We start from the raw sequence: 25,274 nt of genomic DNA, 5'->3' as shown, positions 1-25,274 counted from the left end.
GCGGCTGGGGCGCGGCGGGCTGCAGTGGCCGCCGAGCGCCGCGAGGCTCCGTGTCGTCATAAGGCGGCGGCCATTTTCCCGGGCGGAGGCTGCCCGAGCGGGCGCTCGGAGAGCGGGGGCGGGCGGGCCTGAGGCGGTGCGGCGGCCGGGCGGCCTCGGCCCCCCGGTAATCGCGTCTTCTCCCGGCGTCTCGTTTGCAGAGGGATCACTATGTCCGCGGAAGTCCCCGAGGCAGCCTCCGCGGAGGAGCAGAAGGTGAGTGTGCACGGTGAGCGGTCCCGGGGGCTCGGAAGGCCCAGAGGCGAGCCTTCTGCGGGCCGGGCCTGCCGGGTGGCCTGCTCCCGCCGCGTGCGGTGGGGCGCGCCCTAAGTCGGCCCGCAGGTTCCTGGTGGAGAGAGCTGGAGCTGCCTGGACGCCTCCGCCGTGAGGGCCGAGCTCTCCCAGACCTGCCGCCCGCCGTAACTCTGGTGATTAGCGCTCGCGTGGTGGGAGTTTGAGCATTGTCCGAGTCTTGGCCGAGATTTGCCTTTTCTCAGCGCCTCGGTGTGTCGCCTTTTTCCTTACGCTCGACTGTACATAATGAGCCCAGGACTCCCGTTTTTGTGGTGGAACCTAAGTTTTTCCATGAGCCTCACTTAGCGTAGGAAGTCTTATTTTTCCGTGAAGAACGAACTCTTCCCAACTACTGGTATTGTCGGCATGCTTTTAACTCCAAAGGCGGTATCTCGTGTTCGGGTGGCGAGTTAGACCAGGGTTGGCGTTTCCGATCCCGTCCTAGTTTGCCGCGTAACCTTGGCCAGTCGCTAAACTCTTCAAGTTTTCAATCTTCTCATTTGTAAAATAATGCTGATAACACTTGCTTTGTAAAGTTGTTGTGAGGCTTAAATGACGTGGGTAACTTACAATATTTAGCGCAGTGTGTGCTCAGAAATGTGAGCCACTGGGATCCGCATATGGTATTTGACTGAAAACCAAAAGCTTGGAATTGAAAATTTTTTACCAATTTAGTTGACCTGGATTTTTGTAGCAACAGGAATATTTTGTACACTTACTTCTAACATCCTTCAGATGTAGGAAAATAATCCACAAATCAATATGATTCAAATTACGAATGTTAAGACTTTGTTTCGTCTGTGCTAGTTCTTGCCCCTTCCACCATTATTATTTCTGCTGCCTTGCCCTCCTTGGTACTTGTGGCTGGCCTACAAAGGCCCATATATTGTTTCTTAAATTGTTTATGGAGAGTTGCCAGCACCTTTTCTTGAAAAGTCAGATGGCATTATTATAAATAGGATTTGGTCTAGTACTTGGACTTTGTAAGGGCTCCTTCTGCTTCATTTCTCCTCATGCTCCTAAACAGGTTGGAAATTTGATTAGTGTATTAGTGTTCTAAACCCACTCCATATGTTCTTAAGCATGGTAACTTTTCTTCAGTTGAATGATTCTGTTATGTTACTTGTAAATATTAAAAAAAAAAAAAAAAAAAAGAAAACTGCATAGGTAGTAGGCCAAGTTACCATATTATTCAGGGATATTCCAATGAAGATTATGTTTGGTGTTTTTCACACTTTACAAAAACATGGACTTCTAGGACAGAAATATAGTTTAAAGATTACAATCCTGGGGCGCCTGGGTGGCGCAGTCGGTTAAGCGTCCGACTTCAGCCAGGTCACGATCTCGTGGTCCGGGAGTTCGAGCCCTGCGTCAGGCTCTGAGCTGATGGCTCAGAGCCTGGAGCCTGTTTCCGATTCTGTCTCCCTCTCTCTCTGCCCCTCCCCCGTTCATGCTCTGTCTCTCTCTGTCCAAAAAATAAATAAATGTTGAAAAAAAAAATTAAAAAAAAAATTACAGTCCTAACTATAGCATGAAATATCATTTATTTATTGAAAAACATTTATTGTGTTCATAATTGCTTGGGATTTAAGAACCCCCAAAAACAACAAACCCATGTGTGTGCTGTCTTGTCCTAAACACTGACATCAACTTTGGTTTTGACTTCTGATGTACCGTGGTGTGCTATGTAGTTTCCTTTTATGAGATTTTTAGTGTGTTGCCAAAGTATAAAGTGTTGATTTCTACCGGGTAAATGCTTTTATTTGAAACAACCTAATACCAGGTTTAACAATATTAAACATGTCTTGAATGTTTTCATAAAGGTCTACATTAAAATTTTAACTCAAGTCCTTTTGTTTTAGGTCTGTTGTCATTAATACCAAAGTGGGTTGGTAATATAATGTCCCGTCTTGAATTAGGGATTGGCTGTAGATGTTAAGTGTCCCGTAGCATGGATACCATCCCTAAACATGAGGAGAATGTGCAGAGTCACTTCTGTGTTCCTATGGGCCAAATCACCTGTTTCTTCTATTTTGGAAGAATAGATGACTTAAAAAATTGGATTATTCTCTGTGTACCCAGTTGACCTTTCAATTAAAGCCAAAGCATTCAGCTAAAACACCTTTATAATTTTATGGTACGTTGGCCTGTTGCCTCTGAAAAATTAACATAAAGAGATGAGACTGCATGGAGTAAGGGCTAAGTCACTATTTCTCTGAGAAGTGCAGGCCCCTTGTTAAGAGAAGAAAAACTGTATGGGCCACTTTTTTTTATTGGGATATTAAATATGTATAAACATGAAAATAAGTATAAACATACCTCTTTAACACTGCTTTAAAATTAAAACACGGATGGGTCTCCTTCATGGCTCAGTCAGTTGAGCATCTCACTTCAGCTCAGGTCATGATCTCACGGTTCCTGAGCCCAAGCCCCATGTCTAGCTTTGTGCTGATAAGTGTAGAGCCTACTTTGGATTCTCTGTCTTCTCTGTCTCCTCCTCTCTGTCTACCCCTCACCTGCATGTGGGCCTGCGAGCACTCTCTCTCTTTCTCTCTCTCTCTCTCTCTTGAAAATAAACACACATTGAGGTGCCTGGATGCTCATTCAGTTAAGCGTCTGACTTGGTTTTGGCTCAGGCCATGATCTCACTGTTCTGGGTTCAAGCCCTGTGTCGTGCTCCTCGCTGGCAGTGCAGAGCCTTTTTGGGATTCTGTCTCTGGCCTTCTCTCTCTGCCCCTCCCCTGCTTACTCACACTGTCTCTCAAAAAATGAACAAAAATATTAAAAAAATTAGGCACCTGGTTGGCTTAGTTAGTGGAGCATGCGACTCTTGATCTTGGGGTCGTGAGTTCGAGCCCTCATTGGACAGAGATTACTTAAAATTTATTTTAGATTAAACAAACTAAATACAAACAAAATTAGTGTGAATTATCCATTGTGGCATAGTATTTTGCTGAAAGTAAATTTCCAACGTATTGAGAATGTGGTAGCAGTTGTTACAGGCAGGGCATTTTGAGTATGGCAAGTTAACGCTTCCCTGGGTCGTGTGATGACTCAGTTGTCCTTTTTTTTTTTAATGTTTATTTTTGAAAGACAAGAGAGGGAATGTGAGTGGGGGAGGGGCAGAGTGAAGAAACGCAGAATCCAAATCCAAAGCAGGTTCCAGGCTCTGTGCTGACTCCGACATGGGGCTCAAACTCACTAACCAGTGAGATCATGACCTGAGCCGAAATTGGGCACTTAACTGACCAAGCCACCCAGGCACCCCTCACTTGTCCTTTTTAAGAGTAATCTGTGTGATCATTTAATTCTAGGATCAAAAATACATCATTTACATTTTAAATTCAGCTCTGTTCTTTTCTCACTCTTCTGGACAATTGGAGTAGTACTGCACAGTCTCCTTCATAAATGAAAGCTGAAATGGAAATCATGTAGCACTTAGATATGAGATGGCAATTCATATGTGCTGGTATATACTTAAACTTTTTCTTCTGGATTATCACTGAAGTGAAAACAAAACATTAAAAAAATTTTAGCAGAGACCTCATGGATCTATCACCTGTGAATTCCACTTTGAATAACACTAAGCTCAGTCAGACAGGTGTACACTCTTGTCCTGGGGTGAGAAGAGGCATAGTGATGACTTAAAACGCATAATTCTATTTTCATTGTGAACATCTTAAAGTCATGGAACCTCCTTTATTTATCTTTTCTCCCATTGCTCCTATCTTACCTGATTCATTCCATTCATTTCATTGTTCAGAAAATACTGGTTGAATGAATTTTTCTCAGAATTTTTCATTTGAAACCATTGCCAAAGTACTATCTAATACAAATGACAAAGCTTGTACTGCAGTTTGAAAGAGGGAAGAATAGACTATAGTAATATAAAAACCTTTGTTTAGACCCAATTAAGAAATCTGAGTGAGAATAAAGGAACACGTATGTATGTGTGTGTGTGTATGTATATATGTGTGTGTGTGTGTGTATATTACTGCTTTTAAGTTAAAAAAATTTTTTTTTAATATTTTTGAGAGATAGAGACCGGGCATGAGTGTGTGAGGGGCAGGGGAGAGGGAGACCCAGAATCTGAAACAGTCTCTAGGCTCAGAGCTGTCAGCACAGAGCCTGAAATGGGGCTTAAACCCACAAACTGTGAGATCTTGACCTGAGCTGAAGTCAGACGCCCAACCGACTGAGCCACCCAGGTGCCCCCCAGTGGTTTTTTTTTCAGTTTATTTATTTATTTTAAGAGAGAGAGAGAGAGAGAGAGAGAGAGCGCGCGCGCACAAGCAGGGGAGGGGCAGAGAAAAGGAGAGACAATTCCAGTCAGGCTCTGCACCATCATTGCAGAGCCTGACATGGGGCTCAAACCCACAAACTGAGAGATCATGACCTGGGCTGAGATCAAAAGTTGGACACTTAACCGACTGTGCTGCCCAGGCGCCCCCACTTATAAGTTTTTTAAAAAGAAGATCTGAAGAGCAGGTTTTCTAGAGATTTTATTACAATATTGATCAAATTAAGTTAGTAAGATGTCTTGGAAGAAGCTAACTGAAGTGGGGCTCTCAACTGAAACATTTTTGTCAGTTTAAAAGATAATGGTTGGTGCTTTTGTGAGTAGTAGAAAAGGAAGAGAACTATTACGTCCATATATCATCACTAAAGAGTGGGTACAAACTGCTTTCCCATTTTCCCAGTTTTTAAAAAATTGCAGTTAGTATTGACATTTTCAATTTTAACACCACCTTTGGTAACTAAAAGGCTTAAGAGTGGTTTTTTTTTTTTTTTTTAAATGTTATTTTATTTATTTTGAGAGACTGAGAGCAGTGGAGGGGCACAGAGAGAGGGAGAATCCGAAGCAGTCTCCATACTGTCAGTGCAGAAACCAGTGCAGGGCTCCAGCCCAGAACCCATGAATCATGAGATCATGTGACACCTGGGCAGAAGTCAAGAGTTGGTCAGTCGCCTGAGCAACTCAGGTGCCCCTCAAGAGTGTTTTTAATTTTAGTTTTTAAACCATAACTTGTTTGTTTAGTTTGTGTGCAACCATTGTTACTCAGCAATCTAGAAGTAAACCTCAGAAAAGTTTTAAAATGTTTCTTGTTGCTACCTTATCAAATGTGCTATATATACAGCAGCGTTTTAGGCTTGCCTCTGTGTCTGCTACTATAACATGATATATTTCAAAGATAAGCTGATAGTGAAGCTGTCAGGTGTTTGGAAAGTTTCTTAGCTTTATTGAAACAATTGGAGTATGTTGTGTTTGTTCATTCAGTAGGCTTTTATTGAACACCTGTTAAATGCCAGGCACTAGGCAAGCAGCAGGGACTTAATTGGACCACAGTATTTTTCCCTAGAGGTTGATAACAGTTCCAATACCTTCCTGGCAATATCCCAAAGGATTTGTTGAGCTTTCATTAATCTTTTCTACTTATTTATCAATCATTGCGTCAGTGAACATATTGCTGAGCAGATAGAGGAAAATTTGCTTAGAGTTACCAGATTTTTATTGCTGATGTTGCTATGTAACTTCTCTGCTGAAGGTGGAAAAGTGGTATTAATCATTCAGACTTATCAGTCCATGACATAATAATCCTTAATTGTTTGAATGTTCTTTTTATGTTTTTATGCCATATACCCCACCTACTCACAAAAGGGACATCTAATATATTTCAGTAGACTATTTCACAAAAATGCAAGTGCCTAAACAATAAATGTTAAGCTATGTGCTAGGTATAGAGTATACACTGAAGATAAATGTACTTGTCAAGAAGATAACCTTCATTTAAGATACTGTTTTTAAGTATTTTTTTGTATATTATAAGCATATATCTTTGGGTTTCTGCTTCCCCAGTTTGTAGCGTATGGTTAAATGTTCTAGAATTCTAATGATCCTTTTTCTACTACTCTCCTCCCCGCCCAAGGTATTATCAGCATAGAAACTACTTAGCTGGTGAATCCTTACAAAGTAGTAAAATTGCTCTATGACACAGAAGCTTCTTGGAGAATAAAAGTTTGAAAACAGATTTGAGTTTTTCTTAAGTTTATTCTGGGAGACAGAGGGGGAGAGAGAATCCCAAGCAGGTTCTGCACGGTCAACGCAGAGCCTGATGGAGGCTTGAACCCATGAACCTGTGAGATCATGACCTGAGCTGAAATCGAGAGCCAGACACTTAACTGACTGAGCTATGCAGTTGCCCCCAGATTTGAATTTTTAAAAATACTTCTTGGTTAAGCTTGTCATTTCCATATTTTGTTGATCCCTTTGGTTTTTATTTCATTAACCTCTGCTTTTTATTTTCTCTCATTCTCTTTGGGTTCTGTTCTTTGTTTAACTACTGAAGTTAGATGTATAGCTCATTGACTTTTAGTTTTCTTGTTTAATACATGCCCTTAAGGGACATTTGTTGAATCTTACAAGTTTGGTAAGTATAGAATTTTTATCAGTGAGTTCCATGTGTTTCTTTTTTAATTCCCGTTATTTATTAACCATGAATTATTTTAGTAATATATTTTTTAAGCTTATATACATTGCAGTTTTGTTTGTTTTTTAAAAATTTTTTTTTCAACGTTTTTATTTATTTTTGGGACAGAGAGAGACAGAGCATGAACGGGGGAGGGGCAGAGAGAGAGGGAGACACAGAATCGGAAACAGGCTCCAGGCTCTGAGCCATCAGCCCAGAGCCTGACGCGGGGCTCGAACTCACGGAGCGCGAGATCGTGACCTGGCTGAAGTCGGACGCTTAACCGACTGCGCCACCCAGGCGCCCCTTGTTTGTTTTTTAAATGTTTGTTTATTTTTGAGAGAGAGAGAGCGTGCACAAGCGGTGAGGTGGAGGGGGGCAGAGACACAGAGAGACGAAGTCTGAAGCAGGCTTCAGGCTCTGAGCTGTCAGCACAGAGCCCGATGTGGGGCTTGAACTCACAGACTCCAAGATCATGATCTGAGCCGAAGTCTGATGCTTAAACGATTGAGCCACCCAGGTGTCTGCCCCTGTGCACATTAGAGTTTTAATGATTTAAGCTATTTTAGTTACGTACATATTTTAATTTCTGAATAGAGATATATAAATTTTTTTATTGTTGACTTTTGATCTTGTGAATTGTAGTCATAGATGGTCATTTGGATGAAAATGGTTAAGGCTTATTTTTATAGCCTATTTAGTCAATTTTTCCATTGTGCTTGAGAATAATATACATTTCCTAACTATTGGGTGCAGAAATAAAATACGATATCTTGACTACTTTGTCTTTTTCACTTATCAATAATGGAGGAAGGTGTATTGAAATCTGTACTGATAGACTTGTCAGTTACTGTAATTCAGTCAATTTTTTCTTTATATATTTTGAGGCTTTTTATCAGAGGCATGAATATTTAGATTCTCTGCATCCCTAATGCTTTTTGGCCCCCTATCTTTTTTTTTTTTTTCTTTTTTCTTTTTCTTTTTCTTTTTCTTATCTCTTGACCTCCCAGGCTTTTGGGGTTTTTTTCCCCTCATGATTGATTTTTCTTCTTCCATTTTACCTCTACTGTTAGTATGGAAATTACATACTTCATTTCTGTTATGTAATTGTTTCCCCTTGAAATTTTATCATACATTCTTAATTAAACAAAATGTAAAATTAGTAAACATTGTGGACCATAGAACACTTAAACTGTGTTATGTAGTATTTTTGTTTTTTATTTGTTTTTAAAGTAAATGCTCCTCCTGATGAGGGGCTTGAACTCAAAACCCTAAGATCAAGAGTTGCATGATCTGCCAGCTGAGCCAGCCAGCTTCCCCTTTTGTTTGTTTTCCTTTTGTTTTGTTTTTAACCTCGCATGTTAAGATATTAAAATTTGAAAAGCGAATGTGTTGATTATATCTCAGCAAAGCTGGGGGGGAGTTAGTAAAGTGGCTTGTCAGTGTACATTAATGTATTTCAGTTTCTTTGCTATTTCTTTCCTTTTTAAAAAAATTTTTTTAAATGTTTATTTACTTTTAAGAGAGAGAGACAGGGGCGCCTGGGTGGCGCAGTCGGTTAAGCGTCCGACTTCAGCCAGGTCACGATCTCGCGGTCCGTGAGTTCGAGCCCCGCGTCAGGCTCTGGGCTGATGGCTCAGAGCCTGGAGCCTGTTTCCGATTCTGTGTCTCCCTCTCTCTCTGCCCCTCCCCCGTTCATGCTCTGTCTCTCTCTGTCCCAAAAATAAATAAACGTTGAAAAAAAAAAAATTAAAAAAAAAAAAAAAGAGAGAGACAGTATGAGCGGACAAGAGGCAGAGAGAGGGAGACACAGAATCCAAAGCAGGCTCCAGGCTCTGAGCCATGATCCATGAAATCATGACCTGAGCTGAAGATGGACACTTAACTGACTGAGCCACCTAGGTGCCCCTCTTAGCTATTTCTTTCTATATCTCAAACCTTTTTCAAGATTTATTTTGATTCTAGCTGAAATAAATGTTTTAAGAGTTACTTTGAAGGATGTCCAGAAACATGCAGTCACACCAGTCATTGTGGCCTTTTGCATTTTTTAACATGACTATAGGGATAAATTGCTTATTTTACCTGATTTTATCGACAGCTTCTGTCCTGGACAGTAGAAACCACTTTGGGTATTTCAAACAGAAAGGGTTGTGATTTAGGGAATTAGGTTACAAATTATTAGAAGGGATGGAGGAATAAAGGGGGAAGATAATGTTTCTACAGGTGCGGATTGTAGAAAGCTGTTGACTCTGCATAAGTGAGCACTATTCTGAGCAGACCATCCCCTGCACATACTCTCGTGGAGCAGCTGCACTAGCCCCTGATGATCTGCCTGATGCCCTCCTGCAGGAACTCATGGGCTATTGCTGGTGTTCACATTGTTGGTCGCATCACCAGGAACAGAGTGGATTCTTTCTCCCATGTTTTTTAATCTGGTGTAGGTGCCATTAGCAGAACCTAATAGTTCAGTCTGGGAAAGGTAGTTTCAGGCTTCTAACTAATTCAGGGGAGTGTTTTAAAGAAGAGTAAGTGTTGGCTGAATGCCAGCGGACAGTCTGCCACCTGATGTGTTATTTATAATTGACTCTACATAAAGTCCAAGCATTTCAACTTGCTTATCAGTAAGGTCCTATAACTGTACATTTGCAAAAGGTTAAGAACGTTTCTGTATGATCCATGAAAAATATTATAGATTTGTTGATGGTATATACTGTGTTTTAAAAATACAGCTTTGGTCATATTTTTCCCCCTTTTGGTATTAAATGCAGCTGAAATTCTGTATCCAGCTACAAAGTTGCAGCTTGCAGACACTTTGTGCTGTGTATTTGGCAAGAAAGTTCAATGATTGACTTTGTTTTTTCTAGGACACATTATATAGATCCATTCTAAACCTAAACAATACTTCTGTAAATGCTATTTGCCTAGACGTATTTTATAGTAACCTAACTCGATTTAATTGAACGCGAGTAGTATATATCATGTATAAACATATATGTGAATATATTCTTTATTAAGAAAATAAGGGAATGCCAGATACAATTGTATATTATGTGTAACTTTTTCCCCCCTCATATAAAATAAGGGAAACCTGCAGAAACACTGGAAATTAGGGAAAGTTGCTACCTCTATACCAGAAATGTTAAGGAATTTTTCTTAAATATAAAGAACTGATAATTCAAATCAAACAAAGGAAGTGGAGAGCCTTTATTTCCCAGGCAGGCCCAAGAAAGCTGGATGGTTTTAGTGGAAATGTAGGACTCTCTTGACACTCTTTAATTTGAATGTGCAAGAGGGTGCCTGGGTGGCTCAGTCGGTTAAGCATCCGACTTCAGCTCAGGTCATGATCTCACGGTGCTTGGGTTTGAGCCCAGCATTGGACTCTGCTGACAGCTTGGAGCCTGGAGCCAGCTTCAGATAAACACTAAAAAAAATTTTTTTTTGAATGTGCAAGGACTCAAAGGCTGTAAATCAAGTTACAGTCTTTTTCAACTAACATCCAAATTCAGTGTTAACCAATTTAAAAAACACAACTGTACAGAGGGACCCAAGAGTAGGTTCCTTCTCCCAGTTCGGTCTGAGTAGCACCGATGTGAATACAGCTGGACAAACTGCAGCGACCCCGCCCATCTTCCTGCACTAAACTGGTAACCTTAAATTTACAATATTTCTCTACCTTTTGTGATGAGTTCAATACAGTCATACCTTACATAGGGGTTATATTCTAAAGTTAGTAAGGCAGGAATAGCATATAACTAAATTTACTCTTGAAAAACTCCAATGAAGTCATAATCCATGATTCCCTAATAGTGGAAACAGCCCCATCAATTCTCAGTAGGACAAGTAGTCACTTTAATCCAGTGGTTGAACAGATGTCTGGGCTGATTCTTCAGTTTATAGCTGAGGTAGCAGACTTGTATGTAGGGACTGAGTTTTTAAATACTAAGATGATAAATAGAACATCACTATGCTAAAACTCTGAAAGAGGCCCAGGAGTGAGATCATCATGGAAACGGCAGGTTGGCATCACACACCTCACACTTGAGCTCTCTGAGGCATACTCTTCTTGAATGGGATGACTGGCAGGATCACCACTCATACTGTTTAGAGTCTCTCTCTCTGGCAGCATAGTTGAATTTTGTGTACATCAAGTGAGGTGATGTCTTAGACTGAAAATCTAAATAGATGCATGAAACGGTAGCATAAAAAAAGGAGGAAGGTAGAACACTTGAAGCAGAAAGGAGCATACATATAAAGGAAGCCCCATAGAAAAAGCATATTTGACAGCAGCAGCAGTTTTAATATCAAAATCCTCTAAGACTAAAAATGAGAAGACGTGGTAACAAATGAGGTTGGTGGTCAAGATGAAGGAAATACAATGTATAAGGTGAACAGAGCTAGTTATAAAGCATGTATGAATATAATTTTGAAAAATAAATGCAAAAATCATATTAAGTCATTTTGGGCATAAGTAATTTGTTTGCTGTACAAGAATACTAGGCTTGACATTTATGGATATAACATTTCTGCTTTTTGACATTTGCAAATAACCTGCAAGAATCGAGATATGCAGAGGTGTGTGATTTTGTCTAGCTGGTATGCAGAAAAGCGTCCATTAGCTGGAAGGTGTGTGTACCTTGCCATTGCCCAGCATCGCCTATTAGGGCAACTTTTTCTTGATTCATTCTTTCTTCTTCAGTATTTGCCATACAGTCATAAACGTTGCTTCCCTATAAAATATGGCTCTTTGAAAGAAAGTAGACTGTATCAAGACTGGTGTTAAAAGTGAATAAGCATGAGTGGAGGCCTCTTGCTCCACCTCGTGGAGCCCCTTGCTCCACCTCCTCCCCCTGCCACCACCTCGTGCCCCAGGTGGGAAGACCACATGCCCTTGGAAGGGGGAATGAAGAAGAGTTGAGAAAAGGAGAGAGAATGGAAAGAGTCAGTGCCTTTTCAACTTGACAAATAGTTTCTGTTGACCATGAAGAGGTGGCTAAGACACCCCACTTAATCCAGAGTCTGCAGATGGGATCATGGGAAAACTGACAAAAGTCAGTGCAAGAGAAATGTCCCTTTTTTAAATGCCTGATTGTTCATACCATATACAGATCTATTGTAGATGAGTATCTGTTCCCATCTTTACCACCACCTCCTGAAATGAGAAATAACTGTTTGAAAGGACTGACCTATTCCCAGGACTGAGGCTGGTTCAGTGGGTTACTTATCTCCAAAGATGGAGGGACACTGGGAAAAATGAGCAAATAGGCCTTGCTGTTTTCCTCTATTTACCACTCTCAGCTCATACTCCTTTTTGTCCTATCATATTTTTTCATTTTCTCTGTACTTTTGTTCAAACCTAGCATAAAAGTCAGGTTTAAATTGTTTGTTTGGTCTTCATCCTTATGAAATCTTCTGTATCACATAAAATTTGTATTAAATCGTGTATGCTTTTCAAAAAAAAAAAAAAAGTGAATAGGCTCAGGGGTTCCTGGCTGGCTCAGTCTGAAGAGCATGCAACTCTCTCTCTCTTTTTTTTTTTTTTTTAAAAAAAAAAACATTTAATTATTTTTGAGAGACAGAGCACAAGCAGAAGAGGGACAGAGAGAGAGAAAGGAAGATACTGAATCAGAAACAGGCTCCAGACTCTGAGCTTGTGAGCACAGAGCCTGACTCTGTGTTCAAACCCACTAGCAGGAGATATGACCTGAGCTGAAGTTGAACACTTCAGTGAGCCACGCAGTCGCTCCAAGCATGCAATCTTCATCTCAGGGTCATGAGTTCAAGCCTCATATTGGTTGTAGAGATTACTTTAAAGAAGAAAAAAAAAAATGAATAGGCTTAAAAATATTTATATCATTTGGTCAGAAAACACATTTTTGATAAAGAATGGGACCTTTGGCATGTCATTAAATACAGGGGGAGATTAGGGAATAATGGACATTGATATGAAGGTTGACAAAGATGATGTTTCCCTTTAAAAATACCAAGGTCAGGGCACCTGGCTGGCTCACTTGGTGGAGCATGCGACTCTTGATCTTGGGGTTCCAGTTCAGCCCCACATTAGGTGTAGAGATTACTTAAAAAATAGAATCTTTTAAAAAACAAATAAAAAATACATGGTCTTCTGTATTGAGTTAGGGAATATCTTCTGGTAAATCAGCTGTTGTTAATTCCTATTAAAGAATCTCAGAGCTTCCCAGTCATACATGAATTTGAATTAATAGGAGTTCAAAAAGCTCTTGTATTTTAACATTAAAATGGTTCTCTAAATATAGGCACAGAGCTGATGAGTTCCATGGAAGGTGACTAACTATAAATGTATTATACATAACTGGAAAGTAATGGCAAGCAAGACTTCAGAGCTGAGTTATCTTGATATTTTTATCCAGTGTGTGGGGTGTTGTGTGCATCACAGCTATAATAGAGCTATCACATGGATCATTTGAAAAACAAGACAGAGATGTTCTAAAAGCTTCTGCGCTTGATTTCTTAGTCAGATGCTGCATTATTTGGTATTTGACAACTGAAGTCAGGGTCCAGATATTGAAAGGTGAATTATTTTAAATAAGTGAATTGTAATAGAGAAGTAATTTATTTTAAATTATTTCAGGAAATGGAAGATAAAGTGACTAGTCCAGAGAAAGCTGAAGAAGCAAAATTAAAAGCAAGGTATCCTCATTTGGGACAAAAGCCTGGAGGTTCGGATTTCTTAAGGAAACGATTGCAGAAGGGGGTAAGTTCTTATATATAATCTTCAAATGCTTAAACCCTGAACTCATTGTGCTAGTTGCGATTATGAGAAGGGTGTCTGTGTGTATGTAACTCTGTACTTTATCAGATACAAATACATACATAGATATACATCATTTTTTTCCAATATTTTATATCGTTTACTCTATAAATCTGTATAAGAATGTACATCTCATCACTTTTAACTATAAACTATTTCAAGCATGTAGAAAGTGCAGATAATAATACAGCAGAACTCATGTACCCACCACCCAGATTTAATATATTTTGCCACATTTACTTCAGTTTTATCTTTGTAAGAAAGAAAATGTAGATATAGTTGAAACCTACCACATGTATGTATATATCCCCTGCCCCCTTCTTTCCTTTATCCCACCCCACCCACCCTTCTTTCCAAAAGCAGCGACTATCCAGAAGCTGGCATTTATCCTTCTGCCAATATTTTTTAACTTTTACTTGTTTTAAAGATGATTTCCATGCAAAGGCTAAAAATAATTTTTATTTGGATGAAATGATCACTTGTAAAGGCAGAGCTTATTATCTCCTTTACATAATACATTTTACAGAGTTACTCTAATACAACTTATACATGGTAATTTTAGTAGTTGAGATTACTGAAAATATTTTTTCAAAATCTTACTAATTCTTTGTGAGGCATAAACCATTATTGCTCAATAATGAGATCTGAATTGAGATACTGCTACATGCTTATTCCTTAGGTTTTCTTTCTAACTCCTTTGTAAAAAATTAAAGGACTCCATCTTTGGTTTAAGTACATTTAAATTATTTACCTTACAGGGAACAGGGAAAGAAAAGAATTGTTAATAGAATCAGGTGCCAAATCATGAGTTTACTAAAATAAATACCTTGAATATACTGGTATCTGCTGCTTGCTTAGTAAAAACATGTTTGTATGTATATGTATGTTTATATGTGTAGGTATTGGCAATAGTTACATATGGATTATTTTCTCCAAATTGCAAAAGGCTGTTTTTTCCCAGCTTTATTGAGATACTATTGACATACAACATTGTGTAAGTTTACTGTGTACAATGTGATGATTTGATACACCTACATATTGTAAAATGTTGACCAGTAAGGTTAGTTAACACATCCCTTACCTCACATAATTACCATTTTTTTGTTATGGTGAGAACATTAAAGCTCTACTTTCCAGGCACTTTCAAGTGTACAATTCAGTACTGTTAACTTATTGTACATTAGATCCCTAGAACTTCTTATTCATCTTCTAATTGAAAGTTTGTGCCCTCTGACCAATATCTCCCCATTTCCCCCACTCCTCCACCCCTGCAACCACCATTTTGCTGTTTCTGTGAGTTTAATGTTTTTAGATTCCACATGTAAGTCAAATCATACACTGTTTGTCTTTTTACCAAGAGAGCATTTTAACAGGGCACCCTAGCTGGCTCAGTTGGTAGCATGTGTGACTCTTCATCTCTGTGAGTTGAACTCTGTGAGTTCAAGCCCTGTGTTGGGCATAGAGATTACCTATAAAAGAAAAAATAAAGCTCACCTAATAAAAATTTTTACAGAATTATATATTAAATAAATTCTTAGTTTTAAAAGTGGCAAAATACAGAATTTTCTTTGTCTTATGAAAGAATAACATTCACAGCTTTGAAATAATAGGATGGCAGGTTGGAATCATTCCAAATATATAAAAATGTAAAATCTCTGTTTCATGAGAAGTAATTCATTGGGGAAATTGTTACAAAAATGATAGTTAATACCTGTAGTACATAAAAAAGATTTTTCAGATATTCAAGAAAAACATTAAGGTGCCTCTATGTAAAATATTTCATCAGAAGAACTGTTAGAAAAATGTTTATCCGTGGTAGAAATCAGTAATGTAATTTATTAGATTTATTTTATTAGATTTGTTATATTATTAGATTTATTTTATTAGATTTATTACATTATTACAGTAATGTAATTTATTAATAATGTAAATTATTAGATCATACCATAGTACACGTACAAGTAAATTAGAAAAATATAATAACCACTGGTAAGGTTGAATATAGTTAATATTCTCTTTGCCATGTGTGGCATTTAATACTCATTGTGGAAAGGGATATGGATCTGTTCATATTCTTTGAATGAATAATCTCTTGTGAATTAATCTAAGAATATAATTCAATATAAGGAAAAAATCGAGTTTGAAGATACTATTTGTAGCTTTATAACTAGAAGCAGCACCGCTGTTCAGCAGCAGAGGAATAGTTAAATTGTAATAAGTCAACAAAATAGAATATTTTGTAGTTATTTACGAGCATTATTCTAAATACCATAATGTAGGGGATAAATAGAAAAAGCAGAATGAGAAACATACTCATTGAGAGCATAGCTATGTAGAATGTATTTGTATCAAGTCTAATTTTGAAATGGTCCCATCAGGTATGGTTTTATTTATGAAATAAATTATATAATCATCTTTGACTATGAAATTATTATTTGGAATTGATTGACTCTTAAGTGTTTAGGAAACTTTTCCTTTGTTAATCTCCAGCATAATTTATGCTCAACCATTCTTCCAACATTTGGGCTGTTATCTTTGTAATTTCCCTCTAGCTTCAACTATTTATGAATTTTTAAGTATCTTCAAATCAGAATTTATAAATCTTGTATTTTGGAATTGGTGTTGTAAGTGGTTGTGAAAGGGAAAATGCTGCTTGAATCAAGAAATAGAATTTGAGAAGGGAACTCTTGAATGATTTTGCATTATACCAAAATGTCAATGAATAAGCACTTTTATATTGGGAAATGAAGTCTTATATTCAACTATATCATTTCTTACTATTTTAAAAGAGTTTTGAATTTTTTAGATGTCAGGGTTAATAGGATCATTAGAAACTGACTTTATTACAATGGAGACAGTCTGCCTAAAATTTGCACTGTATATTAAATTTTTCCTTTTGTGTTTTTTATTGAGAAAGAATTTGGCAGTCTGCTTTGTTCTCCTCTAGAAGCTACTAAATTTCAGAAGTAGCTCTCTAATATGATACTCAGAAGTTCTGAGATTTTTTTTTCATCCTATTCATTTTTTTTATGTTTATTTTTGAGAGAGAGCTCACTCGAGTGGACAGGGGCAGAGAGAGGGAGACAGAGAATCTGAAGCAGGCTCTGCACTGTTAGCCCAAAGGCCAACATGGGTGGGGCTCGAACCCATGAACCGTGAGATCTTGGCCTGAGCTGAAGTCAGACTCTCAACCAACTGAGCCACTTAGGTGCCCCCACCATACTCTATTTTTATTTTTATTTATTTATTTTTTACCTTTATTCATTTTTGAGAGTGCAAGCAGGGGAGGGGCAGAGAGAGGAGGAGAGAGACAGACAGAATCTGATGCATGCTCCAGGCTCTGAGCTGTCAGCACAGAGTCCAATGCAGGGCTCGAACCCATGAACCAAACCATGAGATCATGACCTGAGCCAAAGTCGGATGGTTAACCGACTAAGCCACCCAGGAGCACCATACTCATTTTAAAACATGTAGAAATAAAGCTGCAGCAAGCTTTAGTAGGGTCTGGTCCAAGTTTCCTTGTTAACTGCTCAGTGTGTTACGTGTATAGTAGCAGTTTCTACCTTTAGACCCTTTGGCTTTAGGCCTGAGCTGTCTTATCAAAGAATAATAGTCCCTTCAGGGAGGCAGCCACTGAGACCTTTTCCCAGGCCACTCAACAGTCTTAGACCAAGCTGTGAATTCCCAGCTACTTCATTTACCATATGAGATATCCCTGAAGTCTCAGAATTTTTCCCCCTTTCTCCTTTTGTCAGTGAGGTGCTTATCTCATTGCTGGACTATTCCCTCTTGCCTACTCTAAAAGGTTAAGTTACTCTCTTTTGAGCACCTGTAGCACCTTGTGTACTTAAAACAGTATAATGGTTGGAATACTCGACTATTGTCCATCTTTGTATCTCAAGGATTCACACAGTTCCTCAGGTATTATAGTAAGCAGTCCGTAAAGGTAGGTTAAACATGAAAGGTAGAAGTTGGAAACCAGGCAGATTTGTACGTTTTTACTCTGGAACAGATAACTCCTGTAGATTAGTTATATGAAGGTTGATATTTAGCTCTCCTTGCAATTTCTATTTTAGTGATAATAGAGTATCATTGCTACCTTATTCATTCCTCTACCTTAAAAAGTTGTATTTCTTCAGTGTCTTAAGTGAAATATGGAAGTGTGGGATTAGGATGTACATTTTAAGTGATAATTTCTAATGAGTTTTCTTGCCACCCTAGCATTTATATTTTACCCTTAATTTTGATCTTACTGAATTGCTTTCATTCACATAAATGATTTTATTTTTATATATATATATAATTTTTTTTTAAGTAGGTTCCAATGCCCCGTGTGGACCCCAACTTAGGACTTGAACTCTCAACCCTGAGATTAAGACCTGAGCTGAGACCGAGTTGGACGCTTAACTGACTGAGCCACCCTAGCCTCCCTCAAATAAATGATTTTAAGTCCTTTCAGGAATGTTCATCCTAGGTGACAGGAGCTATAAATAATGTTTTTAATAATTGAAAGTGTGTGGCACATCCTAAATGCAAGATGGTGAATTAAGTGTTTTTATTTTCCAAATAATTTAAGCAAGAATTTCTGGTTTTTCTGTTAGTAATTGAAAGTTGTGCTATTTCATGTTAATGTTTTTGTTTAAATTTTTTTAGATTAGTTTATTTTATATTGACAGTTGAGGGTTACATCTACATCTTAAATTCAGTGTGATTGAATATGAAAGTTTTAAACTCCAGTCTGAATTTTTTTTTTTTTTCCCTTGTAGCAAAAATATTTTGATTCTGGGGATTACAACATGGCTAAAGCAAAAATGAAGAACAAGCAGCTTCCTACTGCAGCTCCGGATAAGACAGAGGTCACTGGTGACCACATTCCCACTCCACAGGACCTTCCTCAACGGAAACCATCCCTTGTTGCTAGCAAGCTGGCTGGCTGATTAAAAGAGCTGAACTGCATGAATCTTTCAATTCCCATTTTTTCTCCTTAATATGTTACTTTCTCTGCTTTTTATTTCCTTTCATTCACTAAGTCATTTCAGAATGACAGCTTTGCAGGTAGCGGTAGTGTGTGCTGCTATTGTAAGGGAATATACATGTGTAGAGTTTTTGATTAGTTTAACAGTGCACTGATAAAGAGAACATGTTAGAGCAACATAAAGTAATCTACTTGAAAATAATTGTATATATTACCTAACTCCTAGTGTAGGACTGTTTCAACAAGTAACAAGCAAGTTTTACAATTGTAATGTTTTGGCTTTCCTTAACTCATCTTAATTATAGCTTTGTATGTTACTCTTATTTAGTATAACCTCTATTGTATTGATTTCTTCTGTATTTTCCTTTTGGATTTTGTAAAACAGAAGTTTAAGACCACAAGTTGGAAGAAAGGTTACATTCTTCAAACAAAAATAGATGGGGCTCTGAAAGATTTGTATCTCTGCTTGAACTTGAATGGCCTTAAACCTGTTTCAGCTTTAACAATAGAATTTTACTTGGGCAATATTTGCCCATTCTGGTGTAACTTATGTGACTCTAGTGCTTAACAGCTGCCGTTGAAGCTAGTATTCTTATTCCGTTCTATAGTGTTAGAGTATCTTTTGTTGAAGATGTGAATGAAGTGTGCATGTGCATTGACTGTTGAATTCACTTTTGTGCCATTTTTGTAAATACAATAGTTTTGCACAACCTCTCACAAATGTCTGTATTAATTTCACATATTAAAAAGCAGATGATGTGCCAACCAGAAGCACAAGAGTTCCTACACAAAACTCTGTACGTCATTAGAGCTTTTGTATAGTAAGAGTAGTTTACAGTCTTGGGCTTATAGAATACTAAACTGAAATCTTTGCTTAGTCTGTCATAGACTTAAGCTTTTTCATTTGTTATTAATATCCATGACATTCAGTGGCCTTGTGCAGATATGATATGTTGCTTAGGCATATCTTTTGTCCTATGCAGAACATTTCATTTTGACTTTTATGAAAATTGCAATTCATGTAATTTATATAAACTTTTTTAATGTAGAAACTTTTTACTTCCACAGTCAATTTGGGGAACACTAGAATAAAAGGCTTCGATACTCTGCCTCCTGTGGCCCCTCCCTCCTTTTTTTCTTGCTGCTTTGTCTCAAATCTTGTTCACCCGTGCTGTTCAGTCTTCAGAAGCTTAGGTGTCTATCCTCACTCTTGAAATTTACTCTGCTGAATGCTATGTTTTATAACAGAATGATGTTTTTCTTATAATTTCTTAGTTGTTAATTAACCATTCTTAATCCTGTATTACTAATATTTGACACTTGTTTAAATAAAAGGAACTTTATACTGAAACATTTACTTGAGCAGCGTGGCCCAGGAACTCATGTCAGGATGAGCTGAATTCTGGTAAATAATTTTAAGTAATTCTAATGAGCTAATAAGTGAATTAGACTTAAGACACTTAGAATCATTTACGTGATAGGTGGAATATACTCATATTAAAATATTTAGATATTTTACTTCTGTAGATGTCATTTTAATAAAATACCAATTTAATTTTACTTGTGGTTTATCTAGATAGTAAGAATTTAATTAACAGACTTTATTGGGATATAGTTACTGCTCTTTTAGGAGCTCTTCACATTGGTGTTGTAATGCTATAGCATGACATTGAAGATCAGTAGCCTGAGATGATAGCATTTTTTTTCTTTGTCTTTGACTTGCATCGGCATCCCTCTTTTGGGATCTAGGCATCTTTTCTAGATCTTGGCTCCATCTGTATACTTGCTTTCCTATGACCCCAAATCATTGTAAATGGTGCCTTGAGCACAGCACCTGCACTTAAAGGCTGCCTAGCGCTGTGTAAGGCTTGCTGATTATCTTCCTTCTCCACATACCCCCAAAAGGCAGAAAAGCAATGAAATCAGTAATGTTCTAGTTTGTAATTTTAAGAGTCAGTCATATGTAAATATATTTGTTATGGGAGCAAGTAGGTTATTCCACTATATATAATCATTGTAGGATCCATTTAAGAATTATGGAATACCCCAAAGTAGAATTTCTGTAATATGTATTCTTTTTTTTTTTTTTTTGTGACTATTTGCAAGCTGTCACCACTAAATTTACATCAGAGAAGATTAATCTGAAAGATCACGGAAACCATGTTATTCTTGACCAGGATAGGACTCTAGGACGCTGTAGTTTACAACAAATGATAGAACCTTTGCCTAAGTTTTATTTTGTAAAGTATAATGCTAATATTTAACCTACCTCAAAACTTGTTGAGGATCTGTGAAATACTGAGTAAGTGCCCAAAATAAAATACTGTTGATTGTCTTTTTATTAAAAGTAAGTTTCCTCTGGGGCGCCTGGGTGGCGCAGTCGGTTAAGCGTCCGACTTCAGCCAGGTCACGATCTCGCGCGCCGTGAGTTCGAGCCCCGCGTCAGGCTCTGGGCTGATGGCTCGGAGCCTGGAGCCTGTTTCCAATTCTGTGTCTCCCTCTCTCTCTGCCCCTCCCCCGTTCATGCTCTGTCTCTCTCTGTCCCAAAAATAATAAACGTTAAAAAAAATTTTTTTTTAAAAAGTAAGTTTCCTCATTAAACCAACCTGCCTTCTGTAAAGTCACAGTGCTTAAAGTGTCAGGATTTTCCATTAGGGAAAGACCTGTCAATAAGACTTTGTAGGTATAATAGCTTAGCCTCCATTATTGGTGCTTGGAATATAGAGGCTTTTAATTTTTCTATTTTTTGTTCTGCCTCAAATCTCAGTTTATTTAAGATATATTTGCAAACTGTTTCACCATTGCTTGAATGAAGATGTTGACTAGATGAGCTTAATTCTCCATTTCTCTAATTTCAAAGTTGTGGTTTGAAAAATGGCTAATTGTCCTGTTTAATGCAAATGACTGTTGAAGTGAACTGAAGTTCATGATAAAAAATACTTGATGAAAATTGGCTAAATCTGAAATAAAGTACCTGTTTCATGTCTAGTAGCTCTTACTTTGATAGTACCGTTTGAGGAACATTTCATTTTTGAAGGCTATATCTGACTAACACAATTGTAATTCTTGGCATGTTGGGATAGTAAGGATTGTTGGATTGTTTTGATGAACTGGCAGTAGCATGTTTACAGTCTATTTACAAGTTATTCAATACTCCTGTGCTGCTGACCTAAAAATAAGTCGTAACTATTCATCAAGACAGGCCTGGTGAAGCTTCTCTTTACTTGTTATTACTTCAAAAGTTGGAATTAGTTGCTCTTGTTACTTGATGTAACAAAACCATACCTCTGAGTATTGATACTTTTATTAAATCGGACATGCATTCTTTCTCAATCAAAATTAGGTTTTATCAAAGCTGAAATGTAATCTCTACTTAAATTGTGCTGTAAACTTGATGTTTGGTGATCCAGGGGCTGGGAGCCTATAGGAAGAGCACACCCGAGTGGCAACTAAAACAAGTTTCTCTTGGTGGCCTTTTCCCTCCCCAGCATTCAAACACATTTCTTGTACTTTTCATTTTCCTTTTTCACCTCATTGTACTTCACCCCACATCCTTGCTTCTTAAGCCTCCAGATGGTGTTTGTTAAATGTTTAGTGCTGATGAAGTGTCAACCTTGAGTATCCTTACCAAAATGCCACAATTAAGGACACATTTTTAATTTTCTAAAACACTATCCTAATCTGGATGACTAATTTGAGTGACTGTCCCAACTCTACAACTCAGCGTATGCACTGCCAGTCTTCCCTCATATCCTTTCTCCCCCTGACTCTCCACCACTCCTTGTAAAATTGGGATCAAAGAAATCTCATTCCAGGATTGTTAATCTAAGGATCTAAAAACACTGATTTTAATACTGTTTTACTAGTCTGGGCCTTTAAAGTAGGTAGACCTGTAGGTTTTATTCTGCATTCGCTGGTGGTCATGAAACCATTAATGTATATTTGTATTATGTTACTTACCAACCAAATTGCATTTGAAAGAAAACACCTAATTAATAAGGCCTCAGATCTGTTATTGCATCTCATTTGTGATGCAGTATGACACTTTGTGTTAAAAGGGCCAAGAATAAATGCCTTTTTTGTTGAACATGTCTATAGAGTTGGCAGTTAATGCTGAAGTTTGTCAAATAGCCCTTCCAAAATTATACTTGTGAAATACACAAAAAAATAAATTGATCTGCTTAATTTCTATTGATATAATTTGCAGTTTTTGTCTTATTTAAATGTTACTGTTTTTCAGAATGTTTTCTGAAGTCGATACCTTTAGATTTCAGCTACTAAATGCAGAAAGAATTTTGTTAGTCTTTAAGTTTTGTTTTAAATCATGTGTGATAATGAGATTCTAGCAATCTGATGCTTGTAAAGGCTTTGTGATTAAGATAATGTTAAATGTTTGCACATTGCAAGTCTTCATCTCATGTATAAAATAAAACACTCTTACAATACTGTCAGAAACAGAAGATGGGTTAGACAAGGAGCTTACATTCTGAGAACTTCCATAATATTTAATGCAAGGTAGAAGGTGTTACATCCCTTAAGAGAGGTAGAAATAAAGTTCCAGGAAGTCCAGAGGAATGAGTTATTCAATGTCGGGGATAAGTGGGATGAGTGGTAGAGGAGAGAATTTTGAGAGATGGGTTACTGTAGGCATGGGTTGGGAGGGGGGGCAAGGGAGCTAGAAGATCATTTTAGGTAGAGGGGATGTTGTTTTCAAATAGGCAAAGACTTGGGGAAATGTGGGCTGAATAAGGAAGTTTGGTTGGAGAACATAGCATGTCAAGGAAGAACTTGTGATTTGTCTCCACATTGTTTTTTCTTCCCAGCCGTCGGTAAATGATAACACCATGCATTTATCTACTCAGGTACTCAAATGAACTTGGAGTCGTATGTGATTGCTCAGAGGCCGTGACCCATAGTCACCAATACATACTGAATTTGCTGATTTCTCTCCATTGCTGGCACCATACCCCTGATTAATATTTCTTAGCTGAACACTTGCTGTGGTTCCTAACACATCATTTTCTGCTCCTGCTCTCTTGTCCATGTTGTGCTTCTATACCTTTCCTGGCTTCCACTCTTAATAACCACTTAAAAATGTTCAAAGCTTATTTCTGCCCTATGCTTGACATATTTCTTTTCCACCAGACATTTCCCTGGATTCATAGCTTGGCTGGCTCTATTTCATTCTGATCTCTGCTCAACTTTTAACTTTCTTAGAGGGAGATTTAATTCATTATTGTATCCCAAGCAGTTTATATATACTCAAATGCTTAATAAAAAATGGAAGTATTGGGTTGGACATGTAAGTGGAAAACCAGATTAAGGACATGGATGCAGAGAGAGAATGCTGTCTCAGCTGTATCTAGCCTTTCCTTCATTGAGGTAAGTCTTTATACTCAATAATTCTCTGAATGAGGAAGTGTCAAAGAGCTTTTTTCTCCTAAACCTCACATCACTGAAATTGGTATACCTGAGAATTCAAGCTAATGTTTTTAATGACTTTGTCTACTGATGTGAAGCTGACCCTTGAACAGTGCAGAGGTTAAGTCCGTGGCCCTCTGCACAGTGGAAAATACGCAAATAAAACTTTTGACTCCTCCAAAATGTAACTAAGTAAGCCTAATTTTGACTGGAAACCTTACTGATAACAGTTGATTAACATTTTGTATATTATATGTATTACATACTTTGAGGGAAAAGAAAATGTTAAGAAAATCATAAGGAAAATACATTTGCAGTACTGTATTGGAAGAAAGTTCACATACATCTAAGTGGACCTGTGCAGTTCAAACCTGGGTTCAAGGGTAAGGGTTACTGCGGAAGTGATCACTATAGAGCAGCCATATTTTAATTTAAGGGTAAAGATCAAAGACACACCAGTCAGCTTTCTGCTGTTAAGTTACAGAACACAAACTTTTACTGTTTTTGGTTATTCTCAACCACTTTAATATCAGTATTATGAAAAGCCCCCAATTACTGTGAATGTACTTGCTAAAAGACTAAAAATAATTGGTTTTTTTGTTTTTGATTTAAAAAAAATTTTTTTTTCCTAACGTTTATTTATTTTTGAGACAGAGACAAAGCATGAATGGGGAAGGGTCAAAGAGAGAAGGAGACACAGAATCTGAAACAGGCTCCAGGCTCTGAGCTGTCAGCACAGAGCCCGACGTGGGGCTCGAACTCACCAACCGTGAGATCATGACCTGAGACAAAGTCGGACACCTAACCGACTGAGCCACCCAGGCGCCCCTGTTTTTGATTTTTTGTAATTGGCAGACAATTACTACTGATTCTAAGACTTCTGTTTTGAATACCTGTAAGTAAGTTAGGTCTGTGGCTCCAGTGTTTGCCAGCTGGGGACATTTAAAATGGTCACACTTAGTATTATTCCTGCCAAGTTTATTTTCTCATATGTTAAGGTTTATATGTAAACTTTAAAGAACTACTCATTATACTTGTTTCATATCTTGTGACTCCTTTATGTTTTGTTACAACATTGTCAGCTAATTGCACTAATTCACATTCCCATGAGAGGTACATTCTACAAATGTCAGAAGCAAAGAGGAAAAAGATTCAATAAAAGGAAGATAGTCTAAAGTGGGGAGGATGGCAGAGCAGTAAGAAGGGTGGGACTCAAAAGAAAGGCCTGTAGATTTAATGAAAATTTGTATACCTGGTCACTTAAGCAATAGTTTCAGTAGAAAAGGTATGG

The 25,274-nt window shown here is 37.8% G+C and overlaps 1 protein-coding gene across 2 annotated transcripts; it reads left to right on the top strand.

Moving 5' to 3' along the window:
* Nucleotides 1-56: 56 nt before the first annotated feature.
* On the top strand, nt 57-22,762 carry ARPP19 (cAMP regulated phosphoprotein 19). Of its 2 annotated transcripts, none has more exons than XM_025918482.2 (3): nt 57-255; nt 13,408-13,530; nt 18,354-22,762. In XM_025918482.2, the coding sequence occupies exons 1-3, from the start codon at nt 211-213 to the stop codon at nt 18,522-18,524; spliced, it is 339 nt and encodes a 112-aa protein (XP_025774267.1). In that variant the 5' UTR covers nt 57-210; the 3' UTR covers nt 18,525-22,762. The 2 variants fall into 2 exon arrangements, with proteins under 2 accessions (XP_025774267.1, XP_086566837.1); XM_086710711.1 differs by lacking the exon at nt 57-255 and adding an exon at nt 13,285-13,309.
* Nucleotides 22,763-25,274: the final 2,512 nt, after the last annotated feature.

This window comes from Puma concolor, chromosome B3 (genome assembly GCF_028749965.1).
Source record: "Puma concolor isolate L17-30 chromosome B3, mPumCon1.1.hap2, whole genome shotgun sequence".
Lineage (NCBI taxonomy): Eukaryota > Metazoa > Chordata > Mammalia > Carnivora > Felidae > Puma > Puma concolor.
This window is presented reverse-complemented; position numbering and strand designations above follow the sequence as displayed.